General features: G+C 35.1%; 1 protein-coding gene across 3 annotated transcripts in view; it reads left to right on the plus strand.

The window, feature by feature from the left end:
- FSTL5 (follistatin like 5) overlaps positions 1 to 26,677 on the plus strand; it is a 317,762-nt gene that overhangs the window by 47,945 nt on the left and 243,140 nt on the right. For all 3 annotated transcript variants that reach the window (XM_061475634.1, XM_061475650.1, XM_061475640.1), the window contains exon 3: positions 4,303 to 4,336. In XM_061475634.1, the coding sequence (XP_061331618.1) occupies positions 4,303 to 4,336 (34 nt within the window). The remainder of the gene's footprint in view (positions 1 to 4,302; positions 4,337 to 26,677) is intronic.

A 26,677-nucleotide genomic window follows, 5' to 3' on the forward strand; every position in this document is an offset into this window, starting at 1 on the left:
CGTTTACTCACTAACATAAGTCATTGCATCATAGGTGTTTTCTACATAAATTAATTCACATACTTTCTTTCAATAATGAGGAAAATTTGAAGGTTTATTTAATGCATCTTCAGTATAATTTTTTCTGTTTTGTTTTTTTTTTTTTACTCTCTCTTTTCAGTTGAAAAGTCTAATATTATAGTAGGCTTTCCCTAGGCAGAAGGTTAATTTCACAGTTCAGAGATGCTACACCCAGTCTAATCACTGCTTAATCTTGAAATAACTTGAGGCCAACAGTCTTCTCTTTCTATCTGGATGCACTTGGCTGCTACCAAGGGTCTTGCTGGCACAAGGCATATCACACTGAGGCTGGTCTATGATCTGCTAGCAAAGATTTTCCTTAGTAGGCTGAATGGCAGCTTAAAATTAAATTTTGAGTCTTTTGAGAAAACTAAGTCATGAAAAGCTGTTAAAAAATCCTCATCTGATATTAAAGAAAATAAAGATATTAGAAAAAAATAAAGTCTTTAAAGAAAATAAAAGATACTTTCTGCTAAGGCCTTCTTTTCTTGAAAATGTTTTTCTTTTTGTTTTTTCTTCTTTGTTTTTTAGTCACTGAAATCTTAATGTATTCCATTAAATAAAAAATCCTGTTTTTTTATTTTATTTTTAAATTTCATCAGTCACTTTTTTTTCCTCTCCTAACTTTGCCAATCTTCTTGCGCTCTCTTATCCATAAAAAGTCTTTCTCGATCCTCATAGTGTTTCCTTTCTCCTTTGAAACCAGAATTTGATTTTTAAGATTGCTTTCCTGCAAGGGTACTCTGATCTAGGAATCAATTCTTGGATTAAGTCTTCAGAATCTACTTATTGTAGTGTAAGTAGCAGACATTATAGGCTTTGCAGCTTTGTTGGAAAAAAATTCCATTCTTGTAATTGCAAACTAAAGGAAAGGAAAAAAGACTAGTGAGCTCTGTGAGACTAAACAGTGTTTATGGAGCATATAAATTGCACTAACTTTCATTCTCTGACCTCTTAAAAGATAAAAAATTAAAATAAACACAAATTCTCCTTTGTGAAGACTTGAAGAATGTACTAGATGGATCTGTTAAATCAAATGCTGACTATAGTTTAAAGAATCATAGAATAGTTAGGGTTGGAAAGGACCTTAAGATCATCTAGTTCCAACCCCTCTGTCGTGGGCAGGGACACCTCACACTAAACCATCTCACCCAAGGCTCCGTCCAACACTGCCAGGGATGGAGCATTCACAACTTCCCTGGGCAACCCTCACTACCCTTACAGTAAGAAACTTTCCCTTATTTCTTATCTAAACTTCCCCTGTTTAAGTTTAAACCCAAACTAATGTCTTATCATACTTTGTCTCTAAATTAGAGAGACATCAATTTGATAGATGGACCACTCGGTGGATAAAGAGCTGGCTGGATGGCTGCACGCAAAGAGTTGAGGTCAATGGCTCAATGTCCAGCTGGAGACCAGTAATGAGTGGTATCCTTCAGTGTAGGGACTGGTCTTGTTCAACATCTTTGTCAGTGACATGGACAGTGGGATTGAGTGCGCCCTCAGCAAGTTTCCCAATAACACCAAGCTGATAGCTATGTGTATGGGTTGATATGCTGGAGGGAAGGAATGCCATCCAGAGGGACCTTGACACACTTGTGAGGTGGGCTGATGCCAACCTTATGAAGTTTAACCATGACAAGTGCAAGGTCCTACACCTGGGTCGGAGCAATCCCAGGCACAGCTACAGGTTGGACAGAGAAGAGATTCAGAGCAGCCCTGCGGAGAAGGACTTGGGGGTGTTGGTCGATGAGAAAATGAACATGAGCCGGCAGCGTGGGTTTGCAGCCCAGAAAGCCAACCGTATCCTGGACTGCATCAAAAGGAGCATGACCAGCAGGTCGAAGGAGGTGATCCTTCCCCTCTACTCTGCTCTTGTGAAACCTCACCTGGAGTATTGTGTGCAGTTCTGGTGTCCTCAACATAAAAAGGACATGGAACTGTTGGAACAAGTCCAGAGAAGGGCCACGAGGATGATCAGGGGACTGGAGCACCTCCCGTATGAAGACAGGCTGAGGAAGTTGGGTCTGTTCAGCCTGGAGAAGGCTGCATGGAGACCTCATAGCAGCCTTCCAGTATCTGAAGGGGGCCTATAGGGATGCTGGGGAGGGACTCTTCATTAGGGACTGTAGTGATAGGACAAGGGGTAACAGGTTAAAACTTAAACAGGGGAAGTTTAGATTGGATATAAGGAAGAAGTTCTTTCCTGTTAGAGTGGTAAGGCCCTGGAATGGGTTGCCCAAGGAAGTTGTGAATGCTCCATCCCTAGCAGTGTTCAAGGCCAGGTTGGACAGAGCCTTGGGTGACATGGTTTAATGTGAGGTGTCCCTGCCCACGGCAGGGGGGTTGGAACTAGATGATCTTGAGGTCCTTTCCAACCCTAACTATTCTATGATTCTATATCCTGTATTTCAGGAAATACCATTCATTGTATTTATTAAGGATGTATGTGAAAATCCCTTGCAGTCTAGTACACCATATTTTATTGTAAATAAAGGCAGAAGTCCTCTCCATCTCCCTCTCCCTCCCCCTCTTCCTTTCAGTACCCAGAACAAAAAGCTTCTCATTTATAAAATTGAAGTTGCAAATTTTGGGGACAGTTTACTGCCTTGGCTAAATTCTCAGGTTTGTTTTTTTTTTCATGTTATTGAATACAACTAGCTCAGTGTATACTTAACACTGAATATCAGGTTATGCAGGAAATTGGTTACTGTATTCATTCTCATATAGGTGATATGAAGGTGATCAGTGAATACATACAGTTGTGTACAAGTGTGTTACTACGGAAAATTTATTGATTTACATACTGTCAAACTTTCATTTTATATGGATTTCACCATTTCTGAAGACCTAACTTTTCATTCAAAACATAAAATAAACCTAAAAATACAATTAGGAGAACATGCTGTGGTAGCAGTTATTGCTTGAGTTGTAAATAATTCTTCAGTGTTTGCAAAGCAAACAGGATTTGTGTCAGACAGTGAAATCAGAATGAATAAACAGAAGACCTGTCGACTTTAGTTGTAGTTTCAGAGTATTTAGAGTGAGTCCTTTGGTAAATGGACTAAACTAACTTGCTGCTTTTTATTTCCTTTTTTTTTCTTTTTTAAGGGGAATCTTGAAGCTGGAAGAAATGGTTGTGTGCTTATTCAAAAACAGATTGACAAGTTTTATCAGCTAATGTTTTCTAACCATGGAAGTTTATATCCATTTTTGTGTGGTGTTGCCTCAGTAGAATGAATCTTTTCCTTTTATTTGCTAATGTATTTTTATGTTATTTTTAAACACATTTTTGCAGAAACATAATATAGTAGTATTTCAAAGAAAAAAAAAGATGAGAAATAACTAGATAACACTACTATGGGAAAAGATTGATTGATTAGAGTAAACAACTGAGGGGATTATAGTGAAAAATCTGTTGACTGTGAATCAGCTATGTAATTCTGTCTTTTTGGAAGCAAACTGCTATTTTGAAATATGTTAATATATGTTATGTGTTGCTGGTGCAGCTTTAGAGCTGATGCGTTTAAAAAAATCCTTATAGACAACTCTGAAGTGGAATATCAGAATACTTTAGGCAACACATAGTAAAAAATTCTTAAAAATAGAGAAGATTTGGGGATAACTGAAGGAAGAGAAGATGACTTTATTTTGCTTAAAAGTTTAAATGTTTTCTATATTCACTGAGATGCAGGCAAGTCAGGAAAAATAAGAAAAAATATTATTTATAGTTTAAGGGATTTTGACATTTTTTCATGATGGAACTGAGGACAGTTAAGCACTGCTTCAGGTCTTACAAGGTTCTGGAACACCCTCTCCATATCATGGAGTAACTTAGGCTGGCAGTGGCCTCTACAGTTACCTAGCTAAACCAGTTGCTTAAACCAGATATAACTTCAAAATTAGAATTGTAGAATGATTAGGGTTGGAAAGGACCTTAAGATCATCTAGTTCCAACCCAGGTTGTTCAGTTGAATTATGAGTATCTCCCAAGATAGCGATAAAGTGACAGAGACTGCACAGGTTCTTTAGACAGCGTGTTCCAATGCTTAATCACTGTCATTGTGAAAAATACTGGGTGAGTTTAAAACCAGGTTATATAGGAATCTTTCTGCAGCAGGCAAAGTGCAGCTAATTTTATCTTGGAGCAGGAAGGAGGGTGAACTAGACTGTCTCTCTATGTCTGTTGTTTTTGTATTAACTAATTCTTTAAATAATACATTTTTCTACTTTTAATTGCAGCAGGAAAAGAATCAGGAAAGCTCAAGAAATAAAGGTACGTGTTAATTATTTTCAAAATGTGGAGATAATTATTATCGTCACAAATCTAACATCCATTGTTGGTAAAACATTATCCAGATGGATTGTTTGGAAAGTGAGATGAAATGTAGAAAGTGAATAAGCTACTATTTTCGAAACTGCTTGAGATGAGCAAAGCTGCCTGCTGTGCTCTGGATGGGATGGGCTGCATGGCTTCTCACCAAGTTTGTGTCCTCAGCTATGGACACTTACTATACTTCAGTGAAACATCAGTACCGTTACTTTAGCTTCTCCCTCTCCATTCAGTAAATCTGTGACTGGATGTGATTCCAATTTGTGCAGAAACCGATCACTTTCCTTAGTAGGCTGCCTTGCAAAACTAGTGTCAGGTTTGTGTTTTGCATACAATTTTTTTATACTTTCACTGCGCTTTACTCTATGCCAGTAGCTAAAAACTACATGAAATAGAATATCCAGGTTAAAAACCCAGCCTTGTTTTAAGAAAATTAGAAGAGTTCAGGAAACCAAATTGTGGATTTCATGTTTAATCATATCACCTGAGTTAGCTGTTCATAATTCAGTTATGTATCACAGTACTGATTGATCTCAATTTCCTAGTTTTCTCTCCAACTAAGAGTAGACACAGACATCTGAAGACAAACTAAATCCAGTAGCTGTTTGGAGTTGTGTCAGGACAATTACATTATTCATGATGATATGATGATTTACATCATGGAAGGATCTGTGGTCCTTCATTTGAAGAGTGTGCATAGTAAAATAAACCCTTTCAGTTTCAACCGTCATATTAATTAGATGTTAGTTTAGTTAACTAACCAAAGAAATAGTTTTCAAAAGCTGAAAAAATATTGCCCACAGCTGCACCCAAAGGAAAGCATTCTACTTGTAGGGAGAGATCCGTTACCTCCAAACAGGCAGTGATATTGGTGTCCACCTGCACGGAATGCATTGTGATTATATCTGCAACATCTTTTGAGAAAATTTTCAATCTGCTAAACTTCCTTCATGTTGTGCATGTCTCTGCCTGTACTGACAATTCAACTTCAGTGGTCTGGAAGACTACTCATGCATGGAGTAGGCTTTGGGATATATACAGAGGTCTTCTTAATTCCTTAATGCTTTTTGGGGATTGTTTTGTCACTGTTTTTTTTCTTTTTTTCTTTTTCTTTTTTTTTTTTCCTATTCTTTTCATATTCTTTAAATTTCTTATTTGTTTTCATATGTTCTTTTTCCATGTTATTGCAAAGTTTCAGAAAGATATTTTTATTTCACTTGTAACTTAAGGCATATAAGATCTTGAAGGTGTTTCTTCTTAAAATATTGGTTGGTTTGGATGAAACAAGGTTAAATTAATATTTCATCATAAATGGTCTGCATCATCAATAAGCAGCTACCCTTCACGTGCAGTATCTAAATACGTTGTGCTCTGCATGTGTTCTTGTGAGATGGGTAAATGCTGTGGTTTATCCCCAGCTGGCAACTAAGCTCCACTTAGCCACTCACTCTCTCACCCCCAGTGGGATGTGAGAGAGAACTGGAAGAATAAAAGTGAGCAAACTTGTGAGTTAAGATAAAGACCGTTTAATATGTAAAGCAAAAGCCACACATGCAAGCAAAGCAAACCAAGGGATTCATTCCCCCCTTCCCATCGGCAGGCAGGTGTTCAGTCATGTCCAGGAAAGCAGGGATACATATCTAATAGTTTCTTGGGAAGAAAAATGCCGTTAACTCTGAATGCCCCTCCCTTCCTTCTTCTTCCCCTAGCTTTATATACAGAGCATGATCCCTTATGTTATGGAATATCCCTTTGGTCCGTTGGGATCAGCTGTCCTGGCTGTGTCCACTCCTAGCCTCTTGTATACCCCCAGCCTCCTCACTGGTGGGATGGGGTGAGAATCACAAAAGGTCTTGACTCTGTAAGCAGGCTTGTAAACAGCAGACTTGACTCTGTGGAGGCCTTGACACTGCTCAGCAATAATTAAAACATCCCTGTACTGTCAACACTGTTTCCAGAACAAATCCAAAGCATAGCCCCATACTAGCTACTATGAGCAAAATTAACCTTTCCCAGCCCAAACCAGCACATGAAATTATCTCCAGGGTCTTAGGCCAGTGTTCTAACAATATTCCTTACTCTTTCCACACATGGCAGATACCGTATAAGGTAAAAGGACAAAAACATTTTCTGTGCTTCCTTTAATATTCTGAAACTCTCAGAACCAATGTTTTAGTCTTAATACAGAGGACAACTACAGCTCATGTTAAAGATTCCTACCAAATGAAGCTGGAATCTCTGATGTGCCTCATAATTTCCATTGATACCACTGTTTCAGTATCTGATATTTGTCAAGAATTTCTTCATAATACAGAAGACTGTTTTTTTGAGGAGGGTATTGCAACAGAATTATAGTCAAATGCCTTTTGACTTCATCAGGATCCAGACATTAGTAACAAGCCCCATTCCATATCTTTTACTATATTATAAAAGCCTAGTATTTTTTATTTTTTCTTAATTTATTGTTATAAATCTGATTGCGCTTCATGTTTTAGCAGTGATGTTATTGTTTTGTAGTGTTTGTGTTTTTTCTCCTGACATTTTTCTGACCCATTTTTTTTCCCATCTGTTACTTCTACTGTCAGCCACTAAGTCAATCACACCAAAATAGAAGCCAGTACTCAGACATACCCTGTTCTGACACTAATCCCATCTCTCTCTGATCTGTGATATTCTTTTTCATGTTTTATTTAATGGATAATAGACCTTTGTGTACACTGTTTGAGGAAAAAAACCACAACATTGCTATTATGTAAAATAATACATTAACATTTTACAATTTTTGTATATACTGGCAAACTTCCTTATACTTCTGAAACTTCTTCATGCATGAAAATGGTTATCACCAGAGAAAAATATAAAAGAAATTAGTTTCATAAACCATGTCTTTAATATGAATGAAATAACAAGGCAAAGAATTGCCAACTAAAACCTCGCTAAATTTTCTTGCTGGTTTGGAGTCACAATTTGACCTCCTTTACATCTCTTTTCCAGTGCTAACTCGCTCAGACAAATTAATATTTTATTCTAAACCTGTACTGGACTTTAAAATAGATACTTTTGCAGTAAATTGGAAATATGTTTGCCAATATCAAATTGTGTTGTATTTAAGCAATGTGCAGAATTTTCTTCCCAGCTCACTCTTAACTTTGGAGACTTTCAGGTGCTTTTAAAAACTTATATTACAAACTTTAAAGTGGAAATTGTTTCTGACAACGTTATTCTGGAAAATTTTTTTTTCTGAAGAACCAGAAGGCTGACTAGTAACACATATTGACGATTTGCTGAACTTCAAAGCCATCTCAATTCCTTTGCTCAGAAAAACCACGAGCACCCTGGAAATAGTGAGTCACAAAATACTTCAGTTAACTGATAATGTTTCAGATGATCAGTTCCTAAACTCAGTCATGATTATTTTGAATTACAGGACGATAATTTTCTTTTTTTAAGAACTAAAAATCAATCTCGGTATGGAAAAGCAGTGTGTAATATGTATTCCTAAGAAACAACAGTAGCAAAACCAGAGAAAATCTACTAGACCAGAAAAGCTAAAAACCAGTTTTGAATTTAGGTGGTCATTTTGCTGATATGGAACAAAGAGATGATACTGTATAGAACTTGTGTATTTTTAGCTATTCGTTTTAGCAAATTAAATAACAGTTAGTGAAGGATATAAATATTGCTCCAGATAAAATTTGGAAAGCATACACTTTTTATAGCATTTGTAAGATAGCCTGCAAATTATTTTAATGATATTAACTTGGATACTTTTACTTAAGTACATTTGAGACTGACTATAGTATACTGATCAATTTTTTTGCTACCTGCTATTGTTCTGAGCTTTGAACATCATTAACAGTCAAAACTAGAGTTTAGAGAATACTGACTGAAGTATTTTAATTACAACCTGAGTTTCTAATTGTATTCAGTCCTCATTTCATGCTTACCTTAATAATTTGAATATGAAATCACTGTTGACTCACAGATCAGTTTCAAAAATATAATTATCTATTCTTATGAACATATTGCCAGACTCTTCTGATATCATTAACAAACAACTGTTCCTTTTATGACCTGTAGCTACTAAAATAGAGGATACCATATGGGTATCACTTACATATCTTACTTGCTTTGTAGTCCTTATAAGTCAGTATACTTGCACAACACTTGTGGCCTTGTCTGGGGTTCCAGATTGGTGGTGGTGTCTTCTTCTACACAATGATAAATGTAAGACAAAAAGGAGTGAAAAAATGCTTAAGACTGTTCACAATTGAAAGAATTTAAGGGAAAAAAAACCAAACAGTAAGGCCTTAATTAAAGCAATAACTTCTAAAAGTGACAACTTAGCTTGAGATGCTCTCAAATGCCAGTGGGCGAGCAAGCTGTTATGTCTATCCTGCAATGTGACTGGCTGTTATTACTTTTTATAATGGTCAAAGCTACATATGTTCTGATACAGTATAGATGGCATCAGCAGCTTATGTCATGTTAAATCAATTAACTATGACAAAAAATGCACTCCATTACTTTCTGTAATGTACCCAGTGACTCATTATGTCTGCTTGATCAAATTATTCTAGATCTGTATTTCAACACACTTGTATTATGTGAGTATGATTAGAATGTGGACTGCAATCCTCCTGGATTGAATTGATTAATGTTTTAGTTTGTTACAGTGTAGTATTCCTTCTCTGCTGGAACAGTATGTATCAGAAAAAAAATATATATTGAGAACATGTTTTCTCCTATCAGATATCTTTTGCAAGCAATTTAAAGGACAATCAGATACTATATAACCTTGAAAGATGAGTCTGTTGAACATGATTTCCACCCTTACTCCTAATTATTGCAGCACTGTATACCACTCAGATGCCAGCTGAAGCAATCGGAGTGTTCATTTTTGCCTTACTTTTTGAAAAGCAGGGGTTGATGCATTTTGTTATCCACTAAGGTCATGTTCTAGTTTACTCCAAGCACACTTTTTTGCCACTGCTTCAGACACTAGAGCACAATTAACAGTGTCAGATCCTGTTAACATTTACATCATAACTGGAAGCAGATATTAAAGTGAAGTGCAAATTAAAGTCTGCTAAAAGGGCTGCCACTAACAATTATGGTGGGGCAGTATTAAATTTCTCATTTGTTTCCAAAGGTCAGATTAATAAAGCTGCATGGCACATTATCATAAAGGGTGGAACCAGCTGTCTCCTTTGATTACGCTTAAAAGTCTAGTGTTTCTAAGGAGACTTTGCAAGGAATGAAAGCATCTATTTTAACTAGCAGTTTCAATGTGGGTAATTATTAGAACTTTTTCTGAAGAGATCCAAAGCAGAGATTGCTGTCAATCAAATGTCTTTCTCTTTTTCAATTTACAGATATAAAATATAAGTTTCTTTTATAAATTCATTTCAGTTTTTAATCCTTAAATGTTAAATGCCTTCCCAAGTACCTGAAAATCTAATTCCTTATATGAGCCATATTAATAATAGACCTATCTGTTTCTATTCCAAAATGACTTAATGAAACTTTCTGGTTTGCTTTTTCCTTTTATTCCATTTTTCTTAATTCAGAATGATTTTCAAGAATTCTATTAAAAGAAATAGCAGCAACAGTTTCCTGTTATATCGTCTACATGCCTTTAGGAAGAAAATATTCTCTACCGTTATTTCTACTATGAAGAACATAGGGATCTTTAGCAGAAATGGTAATTGTATGGTATTTAGTACTGGTATCTATCTACCTATCTAACATCATACTAATCTAGTACCCTGATACATGAATAAGCAAAATCCTATGGGTGTTACACAAATGAACATAACTTTACTATCACAGGTATGTTTCCCATTTGGTACTTAAAAGACCACTAGTGTTTTAAATTTTTTTTGGAAGATGAAATCCAGGTTTGTTGATAGAGAGCAATCCCTTTTCCCCCCAAAATTTACACTGGAACTGATCCCCATTTATGCACAGCTTCTTCAGAAAATAATTTCAGCACTACTGGGCTTTAAATGAGGAAAATTCTGTCTTCTGAAAGTACCTTTTGGACCATATAGATGTTGGACAGTCATAGATATTCCACAGATAAGAACTACAAGCAGTTTAACTATTTATAAAGACTTTAGTTCAGGTAAAAAAATGGATAGATTGTTTATAACTTAAAATTTAATTCTCTGGAGCCAAATGAAAAAATGTGTTTACATTGAGGGTATTCAAGTGATTAGTACGAAAAGATGCAGCACTTCTTTGCTTATGCAGTTGCATGCATCTTTAGTAAATTAATGCAACTGTGTATGCTTTCTTCCTAGTAATAAAAATTCTAGGCATTTTTGCAAATAGCTATTTAATGTTTTGTTAAAATGTGAAAATGAATTAGATGCTGAGATTTTTTTTTTTATTTTTTTTATTTTTTTAATCTGGCAAAAAGTTGCCAGTAGTTACTAAAAGACAGATATGCATATGTTGGAATCATAGAGTAGTTAGAGTTGGAAAGGACCTTAAGATCATCATCTAGTTCCAACCCCCCGGGCATGGGCAGGGACACCTCACACTAAACCATGTCACCCAAGGCTCTGTCCAACCTGGCCTTGAACGCTTCCAGGGATGGAGCATTCACAACTTCCCTGGGCAACCTATTCCAGTGCCTCACCACCCTCACAGTAAAACTTCTTCCTTATATCCACTGGCTCATGTTCATTTTCTCATTCACCAACACCCCCAAGTCCAAGGAATCTTATTGAAGGAATTGAATGATTTTTCAGGTTTAAACTGAAAATGAGATTAAGTGTAATGGTACAGATTTCAGGGAACCAGAATAATGTTTTTTGCTATAATCAAGGCTATAATTTGGTAACAACAAAGGGAGAACGAAAATAAAAACTGTATGATGACTTTATGAACATGTCATAATGACATGTCATAATGAACATTTCATCATGACATTATGAACATGTCATAAAGAAACAGGTGTGTTTGTATCATATCAAGGAAGGTTTTCCTTGCAGGGATAGAGCAATAATAAAAAGTATTACATATGACACTACTTTAACCTCATCTGACATACTGTATCTAGGTCTCAATGTTCACATTTCAGATTGAATTGAATTTAATCTTGAACAAGTACAGAGAAGTGCTACAGTGATCAGATAGTATTTTATAAATGAGGAAGCGAGATCTTAGCTTGTTTTGCCTAGCAGAATGGAAGACTTAAAAGTGTTTTGCTAAAATTCTTGAAAAGAGTATGGAAATCCTGAGATAAGAAGTCAGCTAGGTTATCATTATTTTAAACAAGAGGCCGTTCTCCTTTTATTATGCAGCAAGACATTTCTCATGTGCAGATTATTCCTCTTTGCATGAATTAATATGATAACACCAGATTTAAAAATAGCACATGTGATTGCCTGCGAATGATAAAGTAAAACTGAAATGAAACCTGCTTCAGGATGAATTTCCCTAGTTCTGTGGTACTAAGGAGGAGATTTGATGCCAGTTCACTTCATGCAGTGATACATTAATGACAAAAAAAACCCTCAGGAAATCACTTGAAGATGGTAGAAGGACCCACACCCTCCTTTTTAAAATGAAGCACAACTTCTCCAGTATGTAATACCTTATTCTGGTTGCCAGCATGAGGGCTGATGGGGAAATAATGTTGTAATCGGGAATCACAGTGATGGAAAATAGGAACTTTTTGCTTCAAAGATTAAGCAAACCTGAGTAGGTGGTGTTGTCAGGTGTGCCCTGTAACCAGATATACTCCTTACACACTGACTTGAAGCACAGAGGCACTCATGAAAGTTGAATCTTTCTGCAAACAGCTTGACATGATCCCATCTAAACCTGTCACTGGCCTCTGGAAGATCCAGCCTCAATTTTTCATACCAGCCATTCATATCTTTGATGATATGATATGGCAGAAAGTAATCCATGTTCTCAGAAGAGAACATGTATAAGGCTTTGAAATGCAACCTCCTTGAATATTCAGTGGTACGATATGCCTTTGAACTTCCAAAGCTTTTTAGAGATCACATATTTGAAGTAACTTCTAGATTTTTTTTCACAGTCATGGAACACAGCTTCCAGTTTCAGATTCCAAGGAAGAGTGGACTTCATGGGGTAGTCTGTGTGAAAACAGTTCAGGGGAACATTCAATTTAGATTATGTTTTTACCTGCATATTGTTTGTCATTTGACCTACGCTTCCATCATCTTGGAGGACCTGATGAATCTTTAAGAAATAACTGTATTTTATTAATAATAGCAAAAATATTTTCTAGTCTTTAAGATGGTATCTAAAATCCTAATAGGATAAATTCCTGACAATTCTTAAAGGGCTTTTTTTGATATGATGTATGGATAACTGTCAGAAGTGTGTCTTACAAAATTTTCACAGTTGACAGGGTTTGCCAAATTATTTTTGTTTTGTTCAGATTCTGAAGGGATATCCATATGGTATAATGGCAATGGTAGTAACAAACTGTCATGTTGTGTGGCCCTGCATAAGCTAAATTTATCGTTAATAAAGTCATGGTTGATCCTTGGTTAAAATCATAAATCATTACACGTCTACAAGCAAGTGCCTTTCTATCCAAAAGTGAAATGATATAGTAGGATGCTTTCTCCTCTTCATGCTTGCTGGACGTTGAAATGTGTAGAATCTGTTTGTACATATGTTGCAGTGGCTATATTTTTTTTTTTAATTTTTCTAGCATGTGACTTCTGGTCTAGATTTAGCCTAAGTACAGGCTTAGATTGCTATGCTGGCAGAGTCTCAATACCAAAACTTTCAGTAATAAGGTTCAAATTATTTCCTTTTCGAATTATGCAGAAAGAACAGATACAATTGTGAATGCTGGCCCCGTAGCAGTAATCAGTGAAATCTCAGTTTTTGTTCTTTTAAAAAAAATTAGAATCAATGATGGCATTGCTTCAGTAGAAATTTAAGAAAAACTTTTGTTATGGTTCAAAAGTAAATAAATCTGAGAATATTAAAGCAAGCATTTTTCTTGGCTTTATAGAATTCTGCATAGAGCTGATTAAATGAAGGCTCTCAGGAGAAAGGGAAGAATAAAGAATTATAGCAAATAGGCATACAAAAATTCCAGTTGTATTATGAGTGCCACCAGCTTTCTAATTAGCACACATTGATTCTTCCACTTAAAATGTAAAAGCTGTGATTGTGTAGCTTTAAGAAAACTGCCCACTAAAAATGCACTAGAAATGAGGAAAAAAACCCAATAAAATAAAATACTGGTATCATAATTTCTATGGTTAAAGGATCATATATATAGCTTGTACTCTGGTCTAATTAGCAGTAATCTGTCCTGCTTTCCCCAGAAACAATGAAAAATCTTGTTACTCTATAATCATCATTGATAACTCAAAATAAAAGCAGTATGTACAGTTATGAATATGATTGATGACATAAAAGTGACAGAAGTCATATAGTATCATAAACGCTAAAGAGAATGTATTTATATTGCTTAAACAAAATCTTTCTAGGGTCATTCAACATGCTTGTAAGCATATATGAATTTTAGAAATACACATGTAAGTGTTCACAGCCATATACACACAAAATATCAGGACTGAGCCATATATAGATGGAGTTTTAGTTTTTAGTTTTGCTGCTTTTTTCAAGTTTAAAGGTGAAATTAGTTGTGTGAAGGGTGAATCTAGGCTCCTTGTTCACAATGAGAAATGTCACAGTTACATGTTTCTTCAATATTTCAGCCAAAATGCAGGTTAACTTAAACTGTTTTCATTATAACTAGGTAATTACAGTTTAATAATATATATTGATGCTAACTGAAATCAATTTAGATTTTTTTTTCTTGTACATCATTGAAAGATGTTATCTTTACATCTGGAGATAAAAATGAATGTAAAACGAGTGATTTCACATGAGCTACACTTCTTTACATGGTTATCTGAGGAAATCATAACCCTTGTGCAGGTACTTGCTGTTTAACACTGAAGTTTAAAAGCTTATTTTTAATGTAGGAAAAATAAATGCATTTTAAAAAATATTTAAAACTTAAGTTAGATGCTTAAGGCAGTCAGTGCAAGTATTTTCTGTACCTTTCATTAATATAAAGGCAGATAGAAAACATGCTGAAAGAAGTATGAAACTTTTTTTCCATACAAAGTTTAATAATGATGCTGAATGTAGAAACTTGTCTATGTGGTAAAAATGGCTTTAAATTACATATTGGGATGGCTACTGGTAATAATATAGATAATTTTGCACATGGCTAGTCATTATTTAGACTGTTCATAAATTTGAAATAGACCTGGCTGGATAAAGCCCTGAGCAACCTGCTCTGACCTCATAGCTGACCCTGAATTGAGCAGGAGCATGGACTAGAAAATTCACAAGGTCCCTTTCAACCTGAATTACTTATGATAACTGATTCTTTGTTCTGTGCATTTCTAACTTTGCTTAAAAACATGAATAGCCTTACAGAGACCACTCTAAACATTAATGATACAAAGAAAAATCTTACAGAGTTACTTGATAATAATTTTTTTCACAGGGTGCTGATTGGAAAATGTATCTATAATTTTTAAGTGAACAGCAAATATTTTTGACCATACCAAGTGCAAATATTTAAAGTGACTGTTACTGCATGTTGAATGGCTATATTATTAGAACCCACTCCAGATATCTGCAACAGAAGTTTAAATATTTTCTTTTAAAAATAATTCAGTGTAAAAGAAAAACTAGCATTGAAATGTGGCATTTCATTCTATTGACGGAAGTAGTGAGGTTGCCCTTACATAACAGTAAAGCAATGTCATGTCATGTAACAAAGATGAGTTCCATCAACTAACAGGCTATTTAGGTTTTATGTAATGTCTTTAATACAAGCCCTGAGTTTGGGCTTTTCTCTGTTCCAGAAGATTGGGAATTAGTTTTTTCCCTTATTATCTGTTTATTTTCTGTGCTTTGCCTTCATGTGAAAATAATGTTAAATAAATAGAGAATACCCCCCAGAAAAAACAAAGGAGCAAAAATCCCACCTCATGATCTTCACACCTGCTGCAAATGATTTTTCTATGAATTGCACAAAAAACATTGTTGAGTAAAATAAATACATTAGTGGAAGATGGAGTTAAGGATTTGCCATTGGGCCATACATTAACTTAGACAGGAGTAAAATTTCCTAGAAGCACAGCGATGGAACCATTCATTTCTCAAAGGTTTCACTCACAGATATTTCAGCAGTGTAAGGAGTACTGTGTATTTAAAAGGTATTTCTATCTCTGATTCCTCTTTACTATTTAAGCTAAAGAATGGCGTATTCCAAATTGTACACAAAATCAGTAGTGAGGACTGGAATAGTAAGATTTTTTTTTGGTGCAAACAGAATATCTACCCAGAAGAGAAATGAGAACATAGAAAAAAGCATTTCTTGTGAACCTTTAGCAGGCTTTAAATACATCTTTTAAAACCCCATCTGAGGGTATGTTCTTTAATGCATTAGCATTTTTCATGTGTCTATATTCCAAAATACTTGCTGGGCATACTGATTGCTGAATGTGCAGGTGTGTGACCTGTTATAGTCCTCTTTTCTTGCTTATTAAAAGAGAGTCTTTTTATAGGGCCACTTATCTTTATAAGCAATCAATTGCAAATGACATTTCTTCCTTGCCTCTCTAGAGAGATATCATGAGACATGAAGCCTGTTTACTTTCTTTCAAGTTTTTCTGTACTTATGGAGACTGCCTTTTTCCACATGCCTACTTTATTCTTCCAATTGTAGCAAATGCTTAGAGGTTCAGGGAATCATAAATGCAAGCAAGCTACATGCTAGCCATACAGAGCACGAAGGTCAGTACTGTTTCCTCACTGGGATTACAATGTCCCATCAGACACTTTAGCAATCTGATCTAGTTGCTATCAGAAAAGTCAATATTTGCATTTTGTTGAATATGCATGTCCACCAGTGTTTGGGAAAAGGGCTATTTGGTGTCTCTGCTTCTATGATTATCTCGTTTGCATGCACAAGATACTATCTGCAAATCCTCTAATGATTCAAAGACAATGCCATATGGAGTTATTAGATTATTAGGATTAATTCATTGCCATTCTAAATTAAACAGGTTTAGAATCTGATGTTCTTTAATTTCAGCTAGGGCGCTGGAAGGACAACTTGAAGAAAATATAAAAAAAAATAATCCGTAGAATGTTAAGTGTACACAGAGAAGCTATTTTAGTTCACGGTAGGTTTGCATATCACTTTATGAACTCCTAAATCATACTGATTACTGAGAAACGTTAGTTTACCTGAAAACATTAGTGCAAAATAGATTATTGATTTTCAAATGGCCTAAAAATTACCTAAGAAATGGAATTTTAATGAAAACCAATTTGAAATGAGGAATTTTTAAGTGGTGTCCAATCATGTTTTGCAGGACATAGAATCAAAAGTTGTTCTGTATGGGCAGAATCTTGTATACGTATACTGAGCCTGATTGACTTCAGTGGGATTCTGCGGGTGTATTGAATTTTGACTGCAGACAGAGACTTAAAATACATTACTGTGAAAGCTTTTATAACACAGAAAACCCCATGGTTTTCAAAGATCCATGGAAGTATCTTTGTAATACATTTACAAATATTGCTAACTTATGCTTTGGAAAATATTGGGTAGAGATCAATTATTTAAATATTTGAAGCACTTTTCAGACTGATTAAATTAATGAAAATGCTCTTGCTTTCCAAATGCCAGTGATACAGACTACCATAAAATATTACGAAGTCACTTGCCGATAGTGTGACTTAGCACAGTTCTACATTCAGTGTAGATTTGAGTTAGAAAAGGTGGGCTGTGATTAGCAAAAAAATAGGGGCCAAAAAAAAAATCCTGCAATCTTCCAGGAATGGATGGGAACAATGCATTTTGAAGTTTTCTTTTCAAATGAATACCTGTCTTTAAACATAATTTTGACCAGCCAATTTAATCATGGCTCTTATTATCCAAGATGGCACCTGTAGAAGGTGGAGCTGGACATCAGAGAATTTAGGGAAGTTTTAAGATACTAAGAGGTAGACCTGGGCACTTCTGGCACCAAACTCAAAATAAGAAAGACAATCTGGACACCAGTGAACCAATTCAGTTATTTGTACTTTAATTTTTCCCTTGGTGTCTGACCTAGGACTTGTGAACTCAAGTAAGCTTTCCATTGACTGTGTGAATCATGTCATATATACAAAGAAAACTAACAGACTCATAAATTTTCACTCTGCCCTGAATGTTTTTTGTAACTCAAGATGGTGACATTACTTTGAGAAGCATTAGAAGACTTTCCACTAAACAAATAGATTGAGGGGAAAGCTTTTCTAGAAGTCAGGAGCAGGAGATTTTAGGGGCTGTTATTTTTAAAATAAAAAAATAAACAGTAGCAGTTTATCATCCATGAAATATAACAGCAGAAGCTGCAAGTATAACATTACATTTAAAACTATAGAATGTACATCCTCTAATTTGAAGGAGTGCTCATGTTGTGTTTTGTCTGGTTTTGTTGGTTTTGTCAAAGTTATGGAGCACATATGTAATCCAACCAGATACTGAAAAATACTGATAGAGATTTTCAGAATCTGTATGTGCAGTTATTGGTGGTTCTTTTTTTCCCCCAAGTTCTCTACAAGAGAAAGTAGGCCTTTCAGAAGCAGGAACTGAAATCCATGTTACATCAAGTGAATTTGTTAAAGCTATGTGAAGCCTGTGGTGAAATGGCTTGAGAGGCAGACCCCTACTTATTGATTCTCTGAGTCTGCCTGTTCTTTCCACAGAGATGTATAATCAAGAGCTTGAAATATACACTGTATTCATTTAAATGCAATGCTTATGTATGGATTTCTGAAACTTGGTCATATGGTGTAAAACAGAAAGACAGATTCAGAATGAAAAAAATCAGAACATTTTAAATGTGCAGAATTCTTCCACTCAGCTTTTCAAGGCACACAGAAATGCCTTACTTTTGGTATATTCCTTTTCATACTACTAAATATTCCATAGTTTCTCTCTTATGTTATCGTGTGTGTTTTTGTTTAGTTGGTTATGGATTGCTTTATTTTCCTGAGAGAAAGCGAATGGAAAATGTCTTGCTCCTTTTTTGTTCACCTTTTACGTATTGACGTGTTTTTCTGGAGTTACAATGTCATTTTGAAGAATATCAAACTGACTTTCTGTCTCTTGGGCTGAAATGTTTGGCTAGCCCTATACTAAATAAATACCAGCAAATTATACATAATTTGGTAGTCATTTTATTCTACTAAATAATAAAATTCATATAATGAAAAAATAAACCATTCCATTTTTTATTATCTGAAAAATTGATAACTAGTTTGTGGTTTTTACCTTATTCAGATAACAGAAAATGTGTAATATATTTGCATTTGATCTGCTTCTTCCCTTCAGCAACACAACTATGAGGCTTAGCAGAATACATATTACTTACTCATTTCTAAACCCAGAAATATTTATGTTGCCGAAAGAGATATCTGAAAACCAGAAGTAGTATTTCTGTGGCCCTCAGTGCTGTAGTAGGCTTTGCTTATAGTCTAAATGATAGTCAGAATAATCACTGGAATTTCTTCAAATATGTGAATGTATTAGTTAACTGCTTGGTACTAAAATTATATTTGGTGCTTGTATTTTAAAAAGAGAGCTGCAGTTAATAGGTGGTGTAACACTGCCTATTTTTTCAGTAAAAATTAATGTCCACAAAATTAGTGTTACCTTGATTTCAGTTTGCAAATATCACCAACAGAAAGCCACATACTTTTCATGCAAATTTACAAAGAAATGTTTAAAGCCAGGTTGGATTGGGCTTTGAGCAACCTGGTCTAGTGGAAGATGTCCCTGGCCATGGCAGGGTAGTTGGAACTACATGATCTTTAAACTATCCTGTGATTCTAAGGTGATGTTGATTTATATAGTAACTGTGTTTAAGATAATGTGTTCCCTATGTGTACTTGCTAAGGCTCATGGTTATATGCAAGGCAAACAAACTTTATTTTCCTTTCCTTTTTTTCATTTCCTTTTAATATCTTAAAAGTTTCGAGCAGTGCTGTGAAAATTTTGTTTCAATAATTGACTGAAATGCAGCAAACCCAAGCAAACATTTGTTTTTGAATGCTGTAAGATACAGCTAGAAAACTTGTTCTTTTTTTTTTTTCTTTTTTAGTTTAAAAAACTAGTTTATTAATAATATGAATGCTTGAAGAGATGTTGAAGGCAAGGAAATGATGCACTGAAATTTGTTTATTTAATTATTGCAACTTGCTTTTCTGAGCTTTTTTTTGGACAGATAAATTTTATAGTATATCATCATTTCATCGTTAAGAGAGTGGAAAACTTTTGAAGTTAAATTAGGATATATAAAAGTTACTTTTGGTATGCTAAATGACTGCTGAACTTACACCCCTATTGAGTTTGCTGAAAAAAAGATTTGTGTACTGTCTAATGTTTCTAATACAATGATACAAAACAAAAAGCTACTAAATAACATGGAAGGTATTTTTTTAACTCGAGGCAATAATAGGATTTTTAATAGAGGAGGGCAAAGTTGCAGGAGTGCATTCCTTAGAGGACTTAAGGAAAAGGCATGCTTCCTGAACGTGAAATGGGCTAAAGTGGGAGAAATAATTTATGATTCCTATGCAAGTTTGAAGAAAGCCTGTGAAACTGCAATCCACAGATAAGTAAAATCTGAATTTGAGTGCATATCAAAGAAGAAGCTGATTGGAAAAAATTAATTTTATGACTGTGATTAAAAATCAGTTAAAGATATATTTGTAGTGACCTGGTTATATAGTCTGGCAAGAAACACATAAACTAGAGCCTACAAATATTATTTGTTGTATAAATGTTATCTGTTGACAGCTGTCAGATAGCAACTCTAACCTTAATGTACAACCAGTCTAACTAGTGTTACAAAATGTTTGTTTTTTTTTTTTTATGAGTGAAATTAGTTTGTTAATTTGTGTTGTTAATAGGGCTTCTACTAGCACAAAATCTAGAAGAGGGAATTAATTTAATAAGAAGCTGCTCCAAGTATGCACGCATAGTGTCAGTTGAAGGGAAGATTCAGGAAATGGGTAAGAACCCTTAATGTTAGGGTTTGAGTATCTTACTCAGAATTACTTGCCACCCCTCTTCCCCACTGGGCAGGCACCACTTTCTGAAATGAAGATTCTGCCCCTGTTTTGTCATGTAGAAGTTAATATGCTCTTCTAGGATGTGGAAGATCTGAATTTAAGTCAGGTCCCTCTGATTTTACTGTTGAAATTAGACCATAATACAGCTTAGAAAGGTGGGAAGAACTGAGATACCATCCAGCCCTCTAAGTCCGCAGATGGTTTGTTTTAATTCAACTTTAGGTGACTGTTATTTGTCAACGAAGTCCAATTAGAAGTTATTCTGAAGATTATAGTGTTGAGTTCATGAAGCAGCTGTGGATATTTTGTAGCTTAGTGGCTGTAATCTGACAAAAATTCCACAAAAAAGCATAGAAAATCTTTTTAAACAGCAGAAAAAACACTGTTTCTGACTATCTGCACTATTCTGACTATTCCTTCATACATATGAACTAATATAATTCATGCAGTTTTCTGGCCCAATATGCTCTTGAATGCTCATCTGGCCCACGCAGCTGCAGCTGTAGGATTCCACATGTATCTCTGTATTGAAGATTCCTGCATGTATGGGTTGTCCAACTATAGAGTCCAGTAGTCTAAAATGTGGAAACCAGTGTTAGCCCATGCAGTACTCCTGTGTAGCTAATTCATACTCCAAGAGTTCTACTAAAGTTAAAGACTTTTTATGCCTTTATTTTTGAGACCTAATGGCAGTGCGTTTTGCACATGTGGCACATCAAACCTGGTCAGATTTTCCTGGACCTGGTCAGGTTTTCCAGTTGTATCTCTGGAAAAATAATAGAGCTGCACCGAACTTGCTTGTCCTTCTTTAATGTCATCAAGAGTTTTAATCTGAGAGTTTCTTCTGTACATTTTTCTGTCATCATTTCTCATGGTACCTCCTTATCCTAGGGTATACTAAGCCATACTCCTGACTCTTAAACACTAGGTGGATCACAAGTTATATTCTTCTGTGTCTAACAGGTATTTTGCTGATTTGGTAGCAAATTTTGAACTGAAGAGTAGCCCCAGTACGAGATTACATTTGTAATCCTTGCTTGCATTAAAGGAGTCTAGAATTTTGTCTCAGAGGAAACCATTACAAGATTTGCAAACCACTAATCTGTTCAGGGATTTTCTGTTGTTTATCTAGGGCAAGTTTATTGTCTAATGATCCCTTTTAATATTTCCTTATTTGGAGGAACACTCCAAATATAGGATAGACAGGACAAAACTAGTATACAAGAAATAAATTAATCATAACAAAATAAAACTATCCACATAGAATAGGATCCACATAGAGCCTAAAGGTGTTGTGGTCCCATATTTATCATTCAAAAGTGAAACAAAAGCCAAAAAACAATTAAAAAAAATAAATCTAGCTTTGAAACTGAAAAAATATCTAGGTTCTTAAGAATTTCTTATTTGACTCAGCTGGACAGAGTTGAAATGTCTGATTGCAACAGAAAGTAGATGTGTTATTGTTAAATGTTTATACTACAGTGTAAAATGTCTGAATGGAAAAAGGTTATATCATTTGATGATATTATTTGTAAGTTTTCTTGGGAATCACTAGTATTCACTTGAGAGAGTTGTTGGAAAGTTAGGAGGATGGACAACAGACATTAGAAACCTTAGGTTATGAAGACTACATGCTTAAGGTATTATGTTTTCACTGAATCTAGTGTGCAATCTCCAGAAGAATTTGCAAGAGAAAAACTAGATTTATGTCAGTATGCAGAAAGATGATTGTACTCATATTGAGGTTGCCTAACATGACAAACAACCTTCAACTTGAAGAAATTAATTTCATATTTACTCATTTTTTATTTCAGTAGCAAGAAACTACTTCAGTTTTTCTATTTTTCTAGGATGTGCCATTCTATCACTGAGAAGAGAGGCAATTTTTATGTCTCCTCAAACCATCTAATGTTAAAATTGGAATTCTACCTGTAAGATAACAGAACTCATGCAGATCACAGTTCAGTTTCTGATGTGAACTTCTCTATTAACAATCAGGCAAAATACATCTATATCAGCCTCTCTCTGTCAGAGTTTAGTTCTGTGTATAAAGTTCATCTATGTACCAAAGCCAACAAAAAAGATACTTCTGGCAATTGCAGCACAGCACACAAATAGGGGAGGAAACACTGAGAAGATAAAAAGGATGCTCCTAGCAAGTCATGACATAGACACAAAGCAGTGCCGATAACCTAATATTAAGGCACTTAAATTTTGAATGTTTCTGTTCCTTTTCAGGGTGTAGAATGTTACTACATTCCTAAAAAATATCATTATTTTCTTGGCTTTAGGGAGATACCTGTAAGAGCTGAAACCGAATTATTTTCGGAATATGCTTGTAGCATATTCTGGGTTAGTGAATATGGAGCATATTAGTACAATGGAGCATATGATTGCATTTGTTTAAATCTGGTCAACATTATCGGTACACCTTGAGTGTACGGTTTAAAAAAAAACAAAAAGCAAGGAAAAGTAGACCGCCATCACAGTTTGAACTAGCTATTTCTCCAAGGTTTAGAAACAGTGATAGAAATGGAACAAGTCACCAGACAGCAAGCCCAGTGTATCATACCTCAGAACATGGTTTCTGAAACATGTATCTGAATTTTGAATAGTATGAAAAACCAGTGGGAAAATTTGAAGATCTGAAAACAGTGTTTCCTTTTTCTTTCCAAATCTCATGTTATTTCTTGAAGCTAAAATTGGATTGGATATTATGCTAATAAGAACAGCTTTAATTTCAACAGTTGATGTGTGTTTATATGGTACTAATTTACTTTTTTTTTTTTTTCTGGGAGCTGGTTACATTACCCACCACAATAGAAAATAAATTTTCTGTGCCATGTTTTGTAGTTAATATGAATTTTATGCTATATCTGTTATGCTAGCATTCATCTTCGTTCCATCCCCATCTATCGGTACTGTCCATAGAAAACAAAATTCTTTTATAGTTATATTCACTGAGCATTGATGATGGATTTTATTTTTAGGAGGTTTTTCTCTAAATTTTTTTTTCTTAGTGAAAATGTAAGTAAACAGTATCATGAAAAGTTTAAATGAGATAAAGCCACAGAAGCAGAGGAAATTGCATTTTCACATTATTACTGCAGGAAAATTTTAGGTTTATGTAAAAACCCCCAAAGCTTGAAAACTGGAGTTTGCCTAATATATACTGGGATTTATTTAGGTGGATCTTCAGTGTACAGCATGAGTTTAGTATTCCTACTTAAGGCATTTTTAATAGGAAAGTGTGACTTAACACAGGAAATGTTATAATTTCTGAAATCCACTCAGTCTTTGTGGTAGTAGTTCCAAGGTACCATGAAGCAAGAATGTATGATTATTAGGAACAAAAAGAGCTAATATTCCTCAGTAGCACCACTATTGTTGATGATTTAATCAAGCTTTACAATGCACTCATGCATCTCACAACTATAGGCAGCAGCCTGAAAAGGCTGACTGCTACCAAGTTTTCTGTGCTCTACAAGAAAGTTAAAAAAGACAACTAAGGAAACACAGAGGGACTTGCGTTCTTTGACCTCTCTGAAACAATTTTTTACCTGTAACCTTCCTGTGTTCTGTCATTTACCCTGATAACTCTGGATTTGCTCCTGTGGTCTGTAAGTAGGGTGTCAATTCCACTGTGGAACAGAGATCCACCCCTAAGCCTGGTTATGATGGGATCACAGACTAAAAAAGAAAGCTTCTATAACCCTAAGAAACTACAAAGATGGGGAGAGCTTTATGCTGGTGTGCCAAGAAAGCTGAAGATCAGATGGAGGAGATTTCAGGCTGAAACATGACTTTTAGTACAGCTTTCAGCAATAATCATTTTTTCAATGGTTGATTTCACAACTGATACCTTAAAAAATGTAATCTACCTTAAATGCTGAAGGACAAATGTAGCCTATCTGCAATTTCAGGCTTCAGAAGTTTGATGCCAGTTTTTAGAACATGAACTATTCATGTTCTTCTACTGCACTGCCCACAAGTTACTCCAGAGCACTTGGGTCTCCCCCTGCCATCCTGTTCAACAGAAGATGTATTTTGTATATTTTAAATTGATCAGGAATCATGTTTAAAATGAACTCATTTTAAATAGCATCAGGCTTATAAAGCTTTATTTCAAGTGCAGATTTAAGTTTCACATCATGCCTATTGAAAAAAAAAGTGGAAAAAACCTATGTATTTCTCCATATTAATGCATATGACATGAGCATTATCACAGAAGCCATCTGTGATTTACGTTACAGATACAGGTTGCAGATATCACAGAGAGAAATTAATTTTAAGAGGATTGCATACAATTGTATGATTGTAACTCTGACCTTCCCCCACTTTCAGTGAGCCACAGGTAAAAGTCCTGTACAAATTATGGAAAATTTTAGTTTGTTTTTAATATAGCACTCAGGGCTATTTAAAAGCAGGTAATAGAGTGAAAGAACAAGCAAAATGATGGACTGGTGAATATAGCTAGCAGTGAAATAGGCAAACAAATCCAGTAACAATGCTAAAGTTAACTCATCTTGCAGATGATGACTGCCCTTAATGACTATAGTGAAACTATTTACTAGCATTAGGAATGTGCTTACTTAGAAGAGGTCTTACAGACTTAGCACAAGAAATTTAACTGCTGGATCAATTTTAGGTAGCATTAAAATTTCTTTGAAACCCTTTCTCTCTTCAATAAAGCTCCTGGTTAGTCTACCTCATATAGGTTGGTTGGTTTTTTTTTGCCTTAATAATGAGCTCTGTCCAAAAATAAATTAGCTGTTTCCTAATCAGTACATAGCTACCTACTTATCAGCTACCTGAGGATTAGTTACACTTTTTTCCTTTTTTATAGTCTGGCTTCTTTAAAAAATGAAGGTTATGGAGTAATCTTTCCTTTCTTTTTTTTTTTTTTTTTCTGTTAGTGTTAGTCACCTCATAATAACTTTTTAAGACCATTGATCAGATTGAGTCAACTTTGAAAGAGAAATTGAAAACTCAGAAATACATTCTACTAGTTTTGTTATAATCAGCAACTTTACAAAATGAACTATTTAATTAGTATCTCAGAGAGGAAAGGACATGTTTTCAACAAGTGCTGTACATAAGTAATGTCAGGCCTACCACCATATGCATTGCTGGCATGTCATCTGGTTCATTGCCATGTACTCTGCCTGTTACCTGGTTACATGTTATAGGAGGCATGGGTTTACTGTGGAATAGGAGAAAATTTTGAGGCAAAAGAAAGAGAAAAGGCAGACCTGAGAGACAGAAGACAAAAATCTGTTTCATTAGACTGATAGCGTACAGATCAATCTATGCTCTTTATTTTTCTTACTGGATGATGCAAAATGCTTGTTATTTTCTTAATAAGGAATTGATATAAATTCATAAAAGAGGTGGAAAAGGCAGGCTGTACCATAAACTTAATTTTTCTGGTACTGAATGGAGGACTGAGTGCCTTCCACAGAGTACACCTTGGGTATGGTGTAGGTAGTACTCGGAATTTAAATAGAAACATTAAATCTTAATCCTTATACAAGCAAGTATATGGACCTTTGTACTTTTTTTTTTGCCCATAATCTCAGGGCTGAATCATGTGGGCTTTGAACACCAGATTCAAATTAGTCATTAGCCAAAGGGGGACGGATAACATGCCTGTCTTCCCTCTCTGGCTTCCACACACTCCTTGGAGGAATGGATCGCCTACATGGACAGTTGGCTGTTGATGTGTGTCTAAACTCTCTGTTTGATGTCTAAGAAAGGTGTAGTGTTTAGAGAACCAAGTTGGTATTAGCACACTTAAATCTGCCTTATGACTAATTTGTATTAAATGAAACTCAGCTATCTTAAATAAATTTTAAAGAAAGTCATCCAGTATCAGTTTGCATGCAGTTCTGTCATAATAACACTACATTGTTTATGAAGAATCAGTATTATTCTGTGGTGTTAATATGTTGTTCATGGCAGTTGTCCTGGGTTCAGAGATAGCAGTCATTTTTCTCCTCAGTAGCTGGTGCAGTGCTGTGGTTTTGACTTTCAGCCTGGGAACAGCGCTGATAACACCAGTGTTTTTAGTTGGTGCTCAGTAATGTTTAGGCTGACCAAGGACTTTCTGAGTCTCATGCT

The sequence above is a fragment of the Pezoporus flaviventris genome, unplaced genomic scaffold, assembly GCF_033815535.1.
Source record: "Pezoporus flaviventris isolate CSIRO_AGI_PZ_B2104156 unplaced genomic scaffold, CSIRO_AGI_Pfla_v1 ptg000002l, whole genome shotgun sequence".
In the NCBI taxonomy this organism is placed as follows: domain Eukaryota; kingdom Metazoa; phylum Chordata; class Aves; order Psittaciformes; family Psittacidae; genus Pezoporus; species Pezoporus flaviventris.